This window comes from Pygoscelis adeliae, unplaced genomic scaffold (genome assembly GCF_000699105.1).
Source record: "Pygoscelis adeliae isolate BGI_AS28 unplaced genomic scaffold, ASM69910v1 Scaffold54, whole genome shotgun sequence".
NCBI classification, from domain to species: domain Eukaryota; kingdom Metazoa; phylum Chordata; class Aves; order Sphenisciformes; family Spheniscidae; genus Pygoscelis; species Pygoscelis adeliae.
This window is the reverse complement of record NW_008824982.1, coordinates 2950491-2967779: the sequence shown is the minus strand read 5'-3', so window position 1 is coordinate 2967779 and position 17289 is coordinate 2950491. Positions and strand designations below refer to the sequence as shown.

Genomic DNA, 17289 nt, shown 5'->3' with positions numbered 1-17289 from the left:
CTCTGCACGACCTAACGAGATCCCTGTACTCTTCTTGAGTCGCCTGCCCCTTCTTCCACAAGTGGTAAACTCTCCTTTTTTTCCTGAGTCCCAGTAAGAGCTCCCTGTCAGCCAGGCCGGTCGTCTTCCCTGGCTGTTCTTCTTATGGCGTATGGGGACAGCCTGCTCCTGCGCCTTTAAGACTTCCTTCTTGAAGAACGTCCAGCCTTCCTGGACCCCTTTGTCCTTCAGGACTGTCTCCCAAGGGACTCTCTCAATCAGCATCCTGAACAGGTCAAAGTCCGCCCTCCAGAAGTCCATGGTTGCGGTTTTGCTGGCCCCCCTCCTTACTTCACCGAGAAAAGAGAGTGCTTAATCTACAAACCTTTTGTTAGTTTGTCCAAGGTGGACTTTAAACAGTTATGCTTTATTCCCACTTGGTTTATTTGACTTGAAATAAAAGGCCACAGGATGAAATATAAGGGCCTATTTTGGCTTTAAATCCCATGAATTTACAAATGTGTGCTGAGGGAGAGTGCTTAGCTCTCTGCGTGTGCGTGTCCATAGGAGTACAGGTGCCTTGCTGCATCCACACACACACAGACATTTCATCTCATCAATCTTTGCATGCTATTTTCTCAATGACTGTGAAAGCTACGTCCCGATATTGCTGATATGGTGTAACTCCACTAAATGTACTTTTCAAGTGGTTGGTATTTGAGCCATCAACAGGTAAGATACTATCCACAGCATGAAAAGCATTCATTGCTGACACCTCAAAAGACAGTATCCATGTCACGTGATTCTGGATTTAATTATTGACTGCTGTTTTTTAAAAACAACCTTTGTGTACAAAAATACTGGAGAAGGCCTTGCGTACTCAGTGATCTTAGTAAAAGTATCAAACAGCCTCCCAATTTAATTTAAATAATTTTCTTTCACTTAAAATTTTGGTTAAGACATTTATATGACAAAAATAAAAGATCAGAAGTGGCTGATTTAAAAATTAAATGCAAAACTTATGTTTTGCTCATACTGATAGTTCCAATACAAGCCTAAAATATTCAGCTCCATACTAAAACTCTTTGCATCTTAGCCAATAATTTTATTTTTACAGCATATTAGTATTAGAGAACAAATTTTAGAGAATGATTTTAACACTCTAAAAATATGGATATATCTAAACAAAAGCAGAGAATGGTACATTCTTGGAAGCAAAGGACTGACAATGGTTACACACAATAGAAGCCCTTTGTAGTAGGGGTCTCAACATGAAGGGTGGAAGCTGTCAAATGGGGTCACACTCAAACCTTGTTAACTGCTCTATTGCTGCAACTGTTTTCAGAGAATTTATGATGTCAACTAAATTGCAGAAACCCTTTTTATTGCAGTGTGTCAATCACTACCGTCCATGATACAGCTGCACACAAACAGATGAATCTGTAAAATCCCTATGAAAAATGTGAATTGGTCTACCACACCTGGATTAATTTTACAATATTTCTGCCTTTGGTTACATGGACTTATCATTCTCAGTAATTTTAACCCACTGGAACTATAGGAGATCAACAGCACTGCTATAAACTGAAAATGCTAGACTATTTTTTCCTTAAATCATTAAGTTTCAGGCAAATTAGAGGCATGCTGTCGGTTTTATTTCCTGGAATCTGAAGCACCCAGATGTTTCATTTTCAGTGACATTCAGCATTTAATAACCTCACTGTCATCGGTACTAATTTTCCAAGTACCTTTTCTGCTTTTGTTTTGAAAACGAATATGTGAAAAAATGCTTTGGTACTTCAATTTTCTCTTCTACTTTTTGGGGAAGCTTCCAAAATGATTAGCTAAATGATCAATCAGTTAAAAAAAGTGGATTCAGGGTTGGGTCCAAATGTCCTTAAAGTCTATAGAATTATATTAACTTCTATTACTTGTGCCCAGAGGTGATAAATAAGTTGGCAAAGCATTAATGGGAAAAACACTCTCGACAATTAACTAAAAAGGAAGAAGATTTGCCTGATTTAAACAGTTAGGGTCATAAAATCTTCTTAGAAAAGCAGATATTTTAATTAGTTTTTCTCAGTAGTGATTTATTCAGATTTTCTCAAGCCAGACTTACGCCCACTCACATCAAGGTCAAGGAGAGAACAAAGAGACACAGTTGTTTTGAGAAAGGGTGGCCATATCACTTGACAGGAAGATACGATATTTAGAGAGGCATATGGAAGGTTCTCATCAAGTTGTCTTCACGTTGTCTTTTCTTCATTGAAATGCTACAGCTAAGCTCTAATTTAACAACATGGTACTCAAGACTCCTCCTTTGCATTGTTCACCTTCTGAAAGAAAAAAAGCACAGAAGGTGGGTTGCACAATAAATGTACATTTATATCTTTGTCATTCAGCTGGAAAGGGTGTTGGAATATTAATATCAGCAGCTTTATTTTCCCATTTCTTTGACAGGTCTAAAATTGAGAAGACCTTCATTTTGTAATGCCCCTCTGCAGAATAAAAAAGCAGCTGACTAAAGTGTTTCTGTTTGCCCTTTACCATAATTACAATTTTTCAGTTTTGTGATTTGGTTTCAAAGAATATTTGCTTTTTTTGCTAGCATGGGAGAATAAATGTATTTCTGAGCAAAATTTAACACAAAAAATGAGAAAACTTTAGAATTATAAAAGCAAATATCACACTTATCAGGAAGAAGTTGCTTATTACCTCCACTACTAACCATGCTCAGTGATTTGCTGGTTCAGACACCAGACAATATTACCTAATATGATTTCCTATTGGTGGCTGAGACAAAACCCAAAGGTTTAAGATATGGGCATGGTTATTACCATGAGACATTCTGAGAGAAAATTAAGAGAAGGTTCAGGTAAAAACAAATCTGGAAAGAAGTTTGCCTGTGGGCAGAGTATCCTTTCATCTACAGAAAATGAGATCACTTAGATTTTTCTTAACACAGAACAAGAACCAACCAAAGGGAACACAGGGGTCACACTGGTCATTTGAGCAAGGACATATTTTTCCCTGTGAGAATAAGCAACTCATGCAAAGAAACAGGCTCAAAGCTGTAGATGAAGTTTATCTAGTGAGCGTTGGCAAAACAGAACCTCTTTTTCCCCCGTATATAATAAAAGTGGTATCTGGAAACTGTATTTTTTGCAATACCTTTCCAAAAGGAACCATCACTGAGTAAATTAAATTGCTGGGCTTTTGGACCAGGCAAAATAAAATTGTGTTCTAAAAATTTTACTCATTTCTATCATAATAAAAGACAAGACTGGAAATTGAAGAAAGCTCCTGAGAAGTATTTACAGCAATAACTAACACAGTTCTTGAGATGCAAGTACTGCAGAACAGATTGTTGTGTGGAGTATGTATCACAAGCAACATGCATACACAGAAATCCATAAACCAAGAGAAAAAACACAAAAGGTCATGTTATTTCATTATTTAATTGAAAGGCTAAGGCTTCTGCATTGAGAGATACACTCTATATAAGGAGGTTTTGCCGACAGGTGAGTAGTAGGACTCCTTAACTATTTGGCCAATTGGGAATTTCTGGAGAACTTCACTCAGGATAAATGAATGGTATGAAAGCTCGATATCTAGTGACCTTTTCAGGTGTATAAATAATACATGCTTCATATTTTCATTTGCCTTTGTCTTTCTTCCTTTTGGAGAACTAAAAGGTGGCAGAAATATCACCTTCTCAAAGCTGAATCTTTAGCAAATTCTTCCTCTTTTATGCATAGTTCCTGCCTAGGAACCCTCAGAAGGCATTTGATATTTCCTCTTATTTTGTCAGTTACCAGCCCCTCACACCTTCACTTTCCCCCTCTCCCAGTACTATTTGTGTTATCCTTTTACTTTTTATCCCGGCTTCCAGAACCTTGAATCCTTTGAAAGAAGTGCTATTGATTGTATGTAACTGTGGGCAGTCAGCAGCTGACTATCTTAAGTCCAAAGCAGCTTAAACAGCCAGCGTTCTCCCTAAGGGAGTAAGTCTGTCACTCATTTCTCACTATACTGAGTGGATTATACAGTGGGATGCTGAAGTGGAAGGAAAGCATTAAGCGAGAGTCTTTCAGCTGCTTTCCTGAGTGCCTATGTCCTGGCACATAAAGACATCCCTCTGCAACTGTGTTTACTGCACTTCTTGTATTATGTTGGATTAAAGCAAAGTGACATAGAGTATTTCTGCAGGGAATTTGGCATCTAAACTGGACTATACTATGTAGTAAATGGCTGTGTATAAAAAGCCTAGCAGTGCAGTTCTAGATTTGGGGACCAATGAGATAAAACTTTGCGGCGATGTACAAGTTATGTATGTCCTGTCTTGTGCTCTAAGTGGAGACTCTAAATGTGGGACAAATACCAATTTGTTGCCATTTAGTAAGAGGTGTATAGGATCTGTGTAAAAACCAGCTGTGGTGGGTTAGCCTTGCTACAGCTGATCTCCCACCTAGACGTTCGCTCACTTCTCTGCAGGGGGAGAAAATAGGAAGAATAGGAACAAGGAAGCTCGTGAGTCAAAGACAGGCCGGTTGATTACTTATTACTGTCGTGGACAAAGCAGACTCGGGGAAAATTAACTCATAAAAATGTAATTGCTAATTTGCATAGTGGGAAACAGAAACACAAACATTAAACCAACACCTTTCCTCCCCCCTTTCCCAGGCTCAACTTCACTCCTTCACTCCAGTCTCCGGCAGTTACGGTTGGTACACGGCGGTTCCTCTCCGCTGCTCTGTCCTCCTCACACTTTTTGCCTGCTCCGGCATGGGTCCTCCACAGGCTGCAGGGCAATCTCTGCTCCGGTGTGGAGCACTTCCTCTTCCTCCTCCTCTTCTGACCTTGGTGCTCCCTCTGCTGCTTCTCACTCTTTTTGTTCCCTCCTCCTCTCTCTCTGTGGCATTGCCTGCCCTTCCTTACACACGCTTTCCCCGAGGCGCTGCCATTGTGGCTGCGGGGCTCAGCTGTGCCCAGCGGAGGGTCCGCTGGAGCCGGCTGGAACCGGCTGTGTCCGGCACGGGGCAGCCCCGGCCTCTCCTCACAGAGGCCGCCCTGCAGCCCCCCGCTGCCAGCGCCTGGGCACCTGCACCCTGTACACTGGCACAGTTAATCACCAAAGTAGCTTCTTACACAGACTTTCCGACCTTCCCTCGGAAATCGTGTCAGCAACTGGAGCAATAGAAATGGGCCATTGAGAAAAGTTCCCATTTGCTGGAAGGTTTTAAAATGGACAAAATAGGACTCCAGCTGTGACGTGGGTAGGAGTGTGAAACACCGAACGTGGACCGAGGGCTGCAAATGGAGTCTGTGGACTGTACTAGTGAGAGCAGGCAGCTCGGGGGCGGGCAACTTACTCTTGGCTGAGCAGTGCAAAATTGATCTCATTGGGCTTGGCCAAGTCTTGATTTTCAGAGCTGCTGGAAATTTACTGTTCCTGTTGACTTCAGCAAGATTTTAGCATCTCAGAGAAAGGTGCACATTTTCGAGAAGAAGGGATTAGAAACGCCGATCCACCTGCACAACCAAACTGCTGAGCAACAAACCTCCCACGTGGGAAGGCTCACCAAACTCCATGGGGCAAAGGACTCTTGGACTCCAACACAGAGCTGTGCAATTGCAGCTGTGCTATCTTCAGGCTGTAGTCTGGTTCGTGCACCAGTTTTAGCAATTGCAGATATAGGCAAGTCATAGTTCCTATGAGGGGGTGGGAGGAAATGTCACCATTTTTACTCTCTCAGTTTCCTGATGGTCATTTTCCCAATTGTTTGGACTACAGACTAGTCATTGGACGTTGCAGGTTGTGCAGTTGTATTTTAAATAACCACTTTGATGAACATATGTGATTTTGGTACAGGTGAAGTCCTACCTTAAATGACTGTGGCAACCATTTAGCTTTTCATATGTCAGCATAATCCGCAAAGTGTGTGAAAAGACTATCTAAGATAAGTAAGTGTTGCAAAAAGCTCATTAGGAATAAACACAATGCTGAATGATTCATTTTTCCAGCCTAACTGTAAGAAATGCCACATCTTTATATTCAGAAGATTCATATATACATGGCAGGGATAGAACACTTGCATATGTAAACCCTTGTCCTCCACTTTTGGATTCACAGGAAAACATATCACAGCCACTGCAACAAGGTTTATATTCTTTATTTTCCAAAATGGAATACAATCAGTGTATGATTTTGCAATATTTCAGGCTAATTTGAGTAAAACCATGCAATTCAAGTAATTTTTTTAAAGTTTCTAGGTGAATTTAAAGAGAAAAATGCTCACCACTTTAAGAGTGGAGCTGTTTCTCCTGTTCTTCGAGGCAGTGACTGAGATTAGGAAACAACAATAAATGACTGATTTTATGTCACTTATTCAATGATATTAATCGCTTATATTTCCAAAGCTTTCAGATATCTAATTGAAACATTATGGAAATGAGATCTGGAACATATTCTTGTCATCTCCCAACTCAAAAGGGAAGAATGGATTAAGGCTAACTATAATCAACAATATTTATTTTGCGAAAAGAAACAGAAAAAATTAATGGCTTATGGTATCTTAAAATTTTGTCCTGATTATTAGAATTAGATAAAGTCTTGAATTAAATTAACTGATTTTCAGAAAGTTATAATCTTATTTTAAGATAGCTTTCACAGTAAAAATCTAGGGCAATAACATCCATAATAATATATACAGAATCACAAATTGGGAGGAGAAAAAAGTCACTGGAAATATAAAAAGGCCCACTGAAAGAAAATTAAAGATTGTCATTTTACCATGAAATACTCTTTGACAGCTCTATCCCCAGAGCAGATTTCACAGGTGACAGTGGAGGCATTCACCATGAACAATTTTATCTATCTGCAGTGTGCTCCTATGTGGGAAGAGCTACTCCTAGGGCAGGACTTGTTCCTACGTCTTTCCAGAAACACTGTCTAAACTGCCTGTTGCAATGACAGTTTTTGCAGCACAGGACCTGTGCAATATGAGAGTGCATTAAGACCAAGAACCCAGTTCACATAAGGCCATGACCAGTAATCAGAGTACCAACCTGACCCAGCAAGCGTAACAGCAAAGCTTTCTGAATTGCATTGACCTGTCAAAGACTCAGTTGTCCAAAACTCGTGTGAGTCAATTATTTGATTAAAGTAAGGACGGGTCGGCAGGAAGAGGGGATGGGGGAAGGGGCTGATGTTATCTTGAACTATGCTAAAAATAAAAAAGCGTTATATAGTTACTGGTGTGATCAGACTCTACAAGTAGCCGGGTTGTACAAAGAGCATCATGCTGTTTCACCAGGTAACTGTATAACTAAGATCACTGCTGTACATTTCACAGATTAAATGCAAAAATATAGTAAGGAAATACAAACAAATAGCAGTGTGCAAAAATGCATGATTATTTACATTGCCAGATGTACAGACAACTGAGACGCCAGTTTTCAGTCATGTGCCTTCACATGGATCAAATGCCATCCCATCTCTTTCTTAAGGCAACAAATCCATTATTTCTACAGAAATGCACAAAAGAAGGTTGAGGATTGGCAGATCTACTTCCAGTTCTCATCTATAAGTTACCAACAGTAGTGTGCTGTGAGGAAGTCCTTTAATTTAATCTAGTAAAATCAGCTACCCGGATTATTTCATATGCTCCTGTTTTTTTTTTTGTTTGTTTGTTTTCTTTTGTTCTTATTTTTTTTGTTCACTGATCTGAGATTACATCAAATTGGCATGTTTATCTATTGGAAATTTGGGTTGCTTTAGTTTCATGAGTGGCATCTCACTTCATAACTTTTTATCTGACTTATGCTAATAGCAAATGGTTGGCTGGTATATTCTCCATTTACATGGTCTTTGCTGCAAGTCAATCTGATTTACCCACAGAAGAAAAGTAGAAGTACTAAAATTATTTCATTTTTTTCTTGGGACCTTCATGTTGGTGAAACACTAGTTTTCTTCAACTTTGCCATGTTGTTTCACTTTCTCTGCTCACTTTGGGTTTTAGAAAGTGAAGAGTTTGTATTTCACCAACAAGCAGGGCAAACAGACCATGCTTTTACTGCTTCAAGTTAAATAGAAATATTCATCATTAACATGACTTGAGGAGTCAACGTACTGATAGTATATTGAGCTGCTCAGAGCAAGTGTGAGCTTCAGGCTACACTGGTCAATGAGACATAAAAATAGCACCAGTCACAGAGCACATTTCCATGACTTAGTGAGGTTTTTTCCTGTCAGCAATTTGACTGATCATTAAGAAGAAATGATTTAGGATTGTAGGTAGTCTTGCAATCTTTATGATTAAGAGCTACATCCAACATTTAACTCGCTAGATAAGATTAAATGGAAAACAGACTCACTTCAATGCTGAGCAGGTAGGTAAAGAAAAAGAAGAGCAAAAGAGGCAGGAAAACACACACACAATCAGGTCAACGTTTTGTTAGCATTGCAGCCTTTCCATAAGAAACGGGGCACTTTTACATTTCTACTTTTGTCAAACACAGTTCATTACTGCTTGTTTTGCCTCTGCCCCATGGAAACTTTTTCCAGGTACATATGTCCAAGTGGATCACATTCTTGCAATGACAAGTACCACTGTAACTACTGTGGACCTCAGCAGAAAAGATAAAGTGCAAAATGTGAGCTATCACAAGATTCAGTCTCTCTACTGCCCTGGTTTCCTTGTCTTTCTCTTGGAAGTCTTTGAGTGGGTCTTTTCTTCCTTGTTTGAAGGGAGGTTAGTGGGAAATTGCAGTCCAAATCCATTAGGTCCATTTAGGAAGACACATTGAAAGTAGCGGACAGGAGCTAGGAAAACAAGGAAGAGATGGTTAACGTTTATGGCTTCCAAACTGGCACTATGAGTCTGTTCCATGTTCTTTCAGAAAACATCTGTAAAATTTCATTCTCATTAACTGAGTTCTAACAGCATAAATCTCTAATATGATCACAAGCCAGGTTCCACATATCAACAAGATTTTAGCTAAAAGGCTCAATGAGACATCTTTGTAGCACAAGATTAGAAATTATTGACAATTTCACATTTAAATCCATTATTCCACTCAGTGTTATAGTCTTACTTCTCCCAGAATATTTGCATTTTGGGATAGCTGAATGGAAGCCCCTGAAACTCACACATGTATTTTCTGATTTTATGTTTCATAGCCACTTTCAGATACATTGAGGAGTTCCAGAATGACTCACATCTAATAGCAATAATGGCATATTTTATTAGGTTTCAAATGAATTATGTTTTATTCTGAATAAGGGGATCATAAATGAGGGTACATCTTTCCTAGTTTTTCACAGTTAGGGAGATTTTGTCCCTTTCGAATTTTGAGCACTAGCCTGTGTAGTCACACTTTTTTCCACTATGTTTTAAGGGTTTTCAAGAGCACATACTTTCAGCACAGAGGGAATTGACCTAATTTGTTACAAAAGCTGTGTTTTGCACTCTGAGATTAATGTTGACAAGATTTTAAAAGATAACTATTAGTCAGTTAAGTGTTTAGGAAAATGATTGGAGGAATGTTAGCATCTGAAACAAGTTAGTTTTCATGCAATTGATTTTCTGATGCCTTTTTCTTTGCCTGCTGTTCTTTCTGTATTAAAAAAAAATAATAGCTGTTCCCCATGATAGTTCTAATCTGAGATGGACTCCAGGGCTCCCTGTGTTATAAACTGAGATGCAGGGTTTATCTATTGACTGCCAAGTCACAGTAAATGGTGGAACACAGAGCAGTGTGACAGAAACGCCGGTACATTCAATCCAGTTATATTATCCTCCATGGTCTTCTTGCCTGACTCACGCAAATGTTAAGTCTTTGTTATCTAAAAAGCACACTTGAAAATGGAGTTGGAAATCAGATCCTCCTGCAAATGTCTCACTGCTTTCCCACTAAGTCTAAGAATGGAAACAATTGTTTTCCCCAAATTTTCAGTATTTCTGATGTTCCTCTGTGAGATGAATCTGAGATTTCTTCAGAAAACAGAGACAAAGCAACTCCCATAAGTAGACCTCACAGCCCGAATGTGACAGACCAAGGTTCTGCTGCAAGGCCCGACAAGCCACGGACTAGGTGCATGTATGTCTTCTACCCTTGGCCATTTTACAGTGGCAGTTGGGCAAGACCAGAAAGTTTCTGGGATATGTTATGGTTTTAACAAATAGACTTATTCAATCCTTGAACTAAGGTAACTTTTGTGAGTAAAACTAACTAAAAGCAGTATATTGCCACAAAAACTGCTATAATTAAAAACAATATTTTCCTACCAAAGTACTCTGTCAGAGATTTCTCAATCAGATCTTCTTTAAAAAAAACACCAAACACACAACCCCTTAAAATTTACTCCCAGTGGGTGCTAGTTTGATAAAGAAAAAATACCTTACAGGAAGAAAGCTGCCAATTAAAAACTCACCTTTCTCTGTTTAAATGGAAATTTTTTCTGCATATTCCTCTTATGGATATAAAAATGAAAATAAAAAAGTCAATAACTGTCTTCTTTATGAAGAAGGCAAGTAGGGCATCATGCACTTGCTAACCCCAATAAAGTCCAATAAATAGTTTACTTAAGAGTAATAAAAATTATTAACTCCCCCTGTATTTTACATGCTATTAGAATGTAGAAAATTAGCTCTTTTTCTTTGCATACATTCACAATGTCCTGATACATACTAACTTATATAGGTACATACTTACAAGCATTTTAAACATGGTTATATATTGTAATTATAACATGCCTGACACCACAGCATTTTCCAGAGGTGTTATCTGATCATCGTTCTAAAATCACCAGTAGTACCGGCCACTGCAACCATTTCACCTGAAAATCTGACTTACAGTCTACTGTTAAAAGCCACTAATTTCATGGAGGGAAAGGGAAAGGGCAAGCTTTCAGATTTTTGCAACATGGCCAACAGCCACAAACTAATTATGGTGGGCCGTAATACTAAATTTGAAAAATAGGCACAGAAAATAATTGTTGGTTTTTTAAAAATCTAAAATTTGTGTGTATTTGGAATGCATAATGTTAAAGATCACCCTTGATTGCATTATTTCTGAGATACCTGTAGTGTTTGTGAAGTGAGCACTTTTGTTTGGCTAGTATGTACTTATGTTGAGTGCAACATTTTGAAGTGACATTCAAGTGTTTATATAGCCTGTTACTTATCATCTGTCTTCAGAAAATATCAGGAAAATGTAGGATAAGGAAGAAACTCAGGAGAAATAGGGACGGTAGTAATGACTTTTATTGTTTGCCTGCTACTTCCTTTCATAGGACTCTAATTCCAGTAACTTAATTTGTTACCATATTTAACTACCTGTGGTGAAACTTTCAGTGCTGAAACTAGCTGCAGGCTGAGCTTGTTTTTTGGCAAAGAACCCCAAAAGAACAATGTAGGTATATTAAAAAAAAACCCAAACAGCTAGGGAAAAAGAAAAATTTTTTCTTGGTGTAAAAAACCTTTTCTTTAAAAAGTGTCAGTTTCCTAGGAGCCTAGAAGGGCAATGTTGAGGGCAGGACATCTGGCTTTTGTGTCAAGGGTGATGAGACTGAGATGGGAAGCCATGGTGGAAACTGTGACTGCTCAAGCAAAAAATATGGTCTGCCATGGTAGGAGACCAACAGTGATCTAGCAAAGTGCTTGGGCCAGGTGATTCTTGGGGTGACTGGAAGGAAAAATAGGTGATGTACAACTTGACGAAAGAGCTTGAGGAGAAAAATGGACATAGCTGTGTCGAGAGATTGTAGCCAAGCGGCTGGAAAGTGATAGGGGAACCTCATGGTAAGAAGGGAGACAAGGGACATAGATTATGACAGATAGAAAAAAAATACAGTAAGAGTTACTTTGTGGACAATTTGAGAGTGGGAAAGCCTGAAGAGCGGAAGTAGGATAGGATAAACACTGCAAATGGGATGGGAATAAGAAAAAGGGGACAAGAAAAGGCAGGATAGGTACAAGAATTTTTAAGATAAGGAGGAAAAAACAGTCACACTTTTTCCAGGAGAAGCGTGTAAGGGGTATGAGGCTCAAACAGCTATGAATATTGCAGCATACTGTCTTCCAAAACCAGCGTTTTGGACAATCTCTCTGCTGTCAGCCAGCAGTCAAAACCACCGGTAAAACATTTTATCCCTCTTCAGTGCTCCCACACTTCGAGGACGACAACCTAATGCTATTGACAAATTTTCCTTTAGTGCAAATGACCGGAGCCCTTGCTAAGCGTTCAGCCCTTAGGGTCTGCGTGGGCTGTAACATCAGGCTCTGAACTGGCATGTATCAGTTTGCAGGGCCAAAGTCCCCTTCCACACTGACGTGGCCAGAGGTCTCCTCTATGGTATGAGCGAAGCAGTAAGAGGAACTAACCTGTAGGAGTTTCTTCTAGTCTCTGAGGCATAGGCAAGGCTACAGCTGACGAGAAATTTAGCTGTAACAAGTTTTGACTGGAGAAAAGCTTTCTGACAAAAGGGAAAGATACAGATTCTGCTTTAAAAAAAAAATAAAGCCCACAAAAGAATTAAATAAAACTCTTTGTTGACTGTTTCATCTTGAGGAAGCATAAACTAAAAAAAAGCAAGTGCTTTTTTCATCAATACTAAACAGGCTGTAGTAGAGGATTTAAAATATCAAAATATACAAAAGCAATATTATAAATAAAAAGTGATATCTGAAACCAAACTTTGGAAACTCTACCTTTTGATTTTAAAAACTTTTAAATGAAACTTTTCTGAAATTCTGTGAAAATTTTACAAATATCTCTGAAAAAAAGTTTTAATTTTTAACTGGAATGTCATTGGAATGAATCTGAAATGTTTCACTCCGAAATGAAAAGTCCACATTTTCTTCAAAAATTTTTTTTTGGGTTAGACAAGCTAAGGCATGTTTCATGGATTTATCCTAATATTAAGGCAATGTTTATACATGAGTAAATGAAGCAGATTCCCTTGCTAAAAGATTGAATTATTTTTGTACATTGTATTGTATGTGAGATCTAGTAGATAGTTACCAGACTACAAGACTTGGTAAGCAAGGTGCTATGCTTCCAAATGTAGGTATAGGAAGAAGGCATTTTCAGGTTTTGTATGATATTCAAACTATTAAAAAAGGCCTTTTATTCCATACTCTCTTTGTAGATTGCTTCTTATTAATTCTCCCAGTATAAAATTACTCACTTATAAAAGAAAATTTCATCAGCATGTCTTGCTGGGATGGATCTTTTATATTTTACCTAATCAAGCAACCAGAGCTTTGAAATAGACATATTGCAAATGTCTGTTGTATTTTTTATTTATTTATATAGTTTCCGGTAAGTATCTCATATATTGTCTTTCTTCTGTATTACCGATGAGATTCACACTTTCTGTAAACTGAATGGTCTGTCTTTAGTGTATTCTAACTTGTTAAGAAAAACAAAGTCAGATGCCAGTGTAGAAGGTCTATGCAGGAGGAAATGGTTTCAGAATGATGCTTTTTGCTATGCGCTCTTTCAGCATTTCCCTTTCATGTTGTCCTTCTTAGGCTGCTTTATCATGCAAACCTGAGCTGCAAAACATGCAGATGAAAACTTCATTCAAACAAATACCAACATCTTTGGAACTTTGTCTGTATCAGAATCTGAAACAGTGTTATGATGTCAGCCATAGCCAAGAGAACAATTTGAATTTTGGCATGCAAATAAGACTACAAATGCATCCCATTCTGCCTTTGTAATTCCCACATTCAACGTGAATACAGAATGTGTCTTTTAAACTGAAGAGGGTTCTCACTTTCAATGTATTGTCTCATATCTTCAGGGCAAATGTTACCAGAAAATGATGAACATTGTTAAACCACATGTAGGAGCAAAACATGTGGTTTAACACTAGCTGTCTTTTGTCAGCTTAGTTGAGACAAAAAAAGCCTTGTATCTGGCCTCATGCTTTTGTTTAGGATGTAGTTTATGAGAATGCATGTAATTACTTAAATTTCCTTATAAGTATTACTGAGGAAACAAAAAAAAGTCAATGCTGGAAAAGTGTAGAAATGTTTAACAAATAGTAATTAATGCTGTTATGTAAGGACATCTGATACCTAAGACTAATTTGTTTCTGAAAGGCTGGAGGAGGGGGTATTTGTTTCTTTATTTTTCACTTCATGAAAGGAAAGGGCACTTCTTTCCCTCACAAAAAGAAAGAAATCTTTTAAATTCTTTTTGATCTTTTAAAATGATTTTTGACTGGATGGAAATCCATTTGGAGTGAGAACAGCCAAGATGAGTTTCAGAAAGCAGAGAGACAAACCAACCCCCCTGGATTCAGGGTTTGTGTGAAGCTGTTCAGGTCTGGTCAAGAGGAAATGCTAAGTACATTCCATAGATATCCAATAAATTATACAAATATTCCATGGAGCTTATGTGCGCTCTTGATCTCTAAATGACATACATCTCACACAGAGGTTTCAAGAAATGTGGGGAATATTGCAAGAGCACTCTCCTGGTGCTTTCAATTCTTCAGCAGAAGGGAGGAAACCAGCCTGTTGAGGTGCCTTTGGATGGCAACACGACCCTCTAGTCTATCAACCATTCTCCCCAGTATTGTGTCATCTGCAAACTTGGTGGGGGTACACTCTACTGCATCACCCAGATCATTAATGTAGATGTTAAATAGAACCAGTATTCACCCCTGGGTTACCCTGTTAGTTACTGGCCTCCAACTAGACTTCCTGCCACCGATCACCACCCTCTGGGTCTGGCAGTTTAGCCAGTTTTCAATCCACCTCACTGTCTGCTCATCTAGCCCATACTTCATCAGCTTCTCTATGAGGATCCTGTGGTAGACAGTGCCAAAAGCCTTACTGATGTCAAGGTAGACAAAATCCACTGCTCTCCCCTGGTCTACCAAGCCAGTCATTTAATCACAGAAAATTATCAGGTTGGTCAAGCATGACTTTCCCTTTGTGAATCCATGCTGACTATTCCTGATCAACTTCTTGTCCTTCATGTGCCTGGCAATGGTTTCCAGGATTAGCTGCTCCATCACCTTCTGAGGGATCAAGGTGAGGCTGACCGGCCTGTAGTTCCCTGGGTCCTTCTTCTTGCCCTTTTTGAAGACAGGAGCAATGTCTGCTTTCTGCCAGTCCTCAGGCACCTCTCCCAATTGCCATGATTGTTCAAAGATTATTAATTTTGCTTTGAGGATGCAGTTTAATATTTAAAGAGCTAGAACACAAATTACATACTATTTGTTGTTAATCGTTCTCTTTGAGCCCATTGAATGGAAAAGGTAACAGGTAACAGGTAAAAGTCAACTAGCTGACACAAGTCCCAGTAAGAGACTAGACACTAGAGTACAAAGACAATCCCAAAGATTGTTTGAATAGTTAAACAGTGATTTTAGATACTCTTCCATTTCCACATATTCACATAAGGCAAAGATACCAGCAGAATTGACTTGGCTGAGAACCAGCAGACAAGGCTGACAGAAGTCCAATTACATCCCAGAATCAGATCAAACTTCCAAAGCATGCACATCTATCTTATCCCCTACAGACACTATTATGGTGTCATCCACAAGTCTTTTACCATCCCAAACAGAGTGATTACTCTGTGTCTCATCCCTGGCAAAGGCAGCAAAGAGTTAAATCCGTCTGTAAATGGCATAAACCTTCAATTTATGTGAATCTGTATAGACCATTAGAATCAATGTATAAGAATGCTTCACTTTCAGGTTTGAATATTGTTTAACAGGTGGTTACAGTTTTTTGCCTTATGGTGGATTATATTGGTTAACAGTCTTTATTTACTGTCTGGGCAGAAAGATTCACACTCAGCTATTTACATTTCCAAAGCATGAGAAAGCAGACACTGATGAAATGGCAATAAGACCCAAAATCTCTTCTGGCTGAGAGAAAGATTAAGAAATTGCTGGGAAAGAGAGGAGTTTTAAATCTGAATAGATCACCAGAAGAACCTTCCATACAAAGGGAATAAAGGGGTCCTCAACCAGGGGTCCCCTTCTGTGACAAATCTGGATGGGGAAAGATTTTCATGAGAAGCCCAGTCAACAGAACAAAGACTATTAAGCATCTGTCAGTGAATTAAATGAACCCTGTAGTGGAAGAGACACTATAAAAGCTCAATGCTAGGTAAACACCAACTTGTTCATTTACAGCCTGCATTTTTATGCCTTTATAGATCCTTATATCCTAAGCAGCCTATTTTGGAATTGTTTCTGTGCTCATTTAGCTGAAATAGTTCTTTACGAAAAATGATGACTATGAGGGCACTCCATCCTTAGAGATGTAATGGATCTTAAAAGTCAAGGTGATACTTGCCTGCCAATGCATTGATTCAGAATTTCCAAAGGACGGTAGGCTCTAGCTCCACTTAAGCAGCATGTCTGGTTTGGGAATTGGTAATTCAGGGGCTAAAGCGGAAAAACAATTTTCATTTCCTCCTTTAGCTGTGTGCGGTCTAGTTGGGAACATATTTAAACTCCAAGGATGTCCAAGGACCTTGTGATAATTTTCATGAAAGCTTCTCCTGAGTTAATATCATTTAGTATCATTTTAAAGAAGACTACTTAGGTGTAGCTTTCTATCATTCAAAAAGCCAAACTACCACTCAAGTGCCTACTCAAGCAATTAATTGGAGTTTTGTGTAAGCAATTATGGTGATCCAAAAAAACAAATAAATGTATTTTTTCACAATAGTCTTTTTTAAAATTAATCTTATAAGGAAAGGGGGTAGAAAATTCAGAGAGGAATAAAATTTACTAATCCTAAAGAATGTAAAGGTGTTCCTCTTTATGTGTTACAATGGTTAAAGTCCCATTTCTACAGGGCTCAGGTAGCTGTTTCTAAGGCAAGTCACCAAATAAAATATTCATTAAAAAGCAATAGCTTTTAGCAATAACAGTTTGGTTATTAGGGAAAAATTACAGAAAATGTGTGAGGAAACAAGTTTTATTACTGGTGTTTTCTAGTTTGAATCAAATTTCTTCACTTAGAGCCTTTCCTAATGGAATTAAACAATTCAACAAAGCACAAAAATTCAGGCAATCATAGCATTAGAAACAACTAATTAGTAAGCAATTATAAGTAAGAGAAAATATTAATGATCTCACTCATTTCTTTCTGATTGCTTCTCAGGAATGTGCATACTGTGTTTTGCTTCAGCAATCAAAACTGAACCACACAAGAACAAAGAAAACTTGTTCCAATGACTGGGGAGCTGAACTTTTTTTCATTTACTAAAGGGCAAGGAAGAGAAGCAGGTATTTTCCCCCTTGCTCTGCTTCTTTCCCTGTCAAAA

The 17289-nt window shown here is 38.5% G+C and overlaps 1 protein-coding gene across 1 annotated transcript in view; it reads right to left on the bottom strand.

Moving 5' to 3' along the window:
* Positions 1-6136: 6136 nt before the first annotated feature.
* Positions 6137-17289, bottom strand: part of LOC103918340 (triadin-like) — a 126677-nt gene continuing 115524 nt past the window's right edge. Inside the window, exon 22 of the mRNA XM_009325644.1 lies at positions 6137-8803. Coding sequence (XP_009323919.1) covers positions 8661-8803 — 143 coding nt within the window. The 3' untranslated portion in view covers positions 6137-8660. The remainder of the gene's footprint in view (positions 8804-17289) is intronic.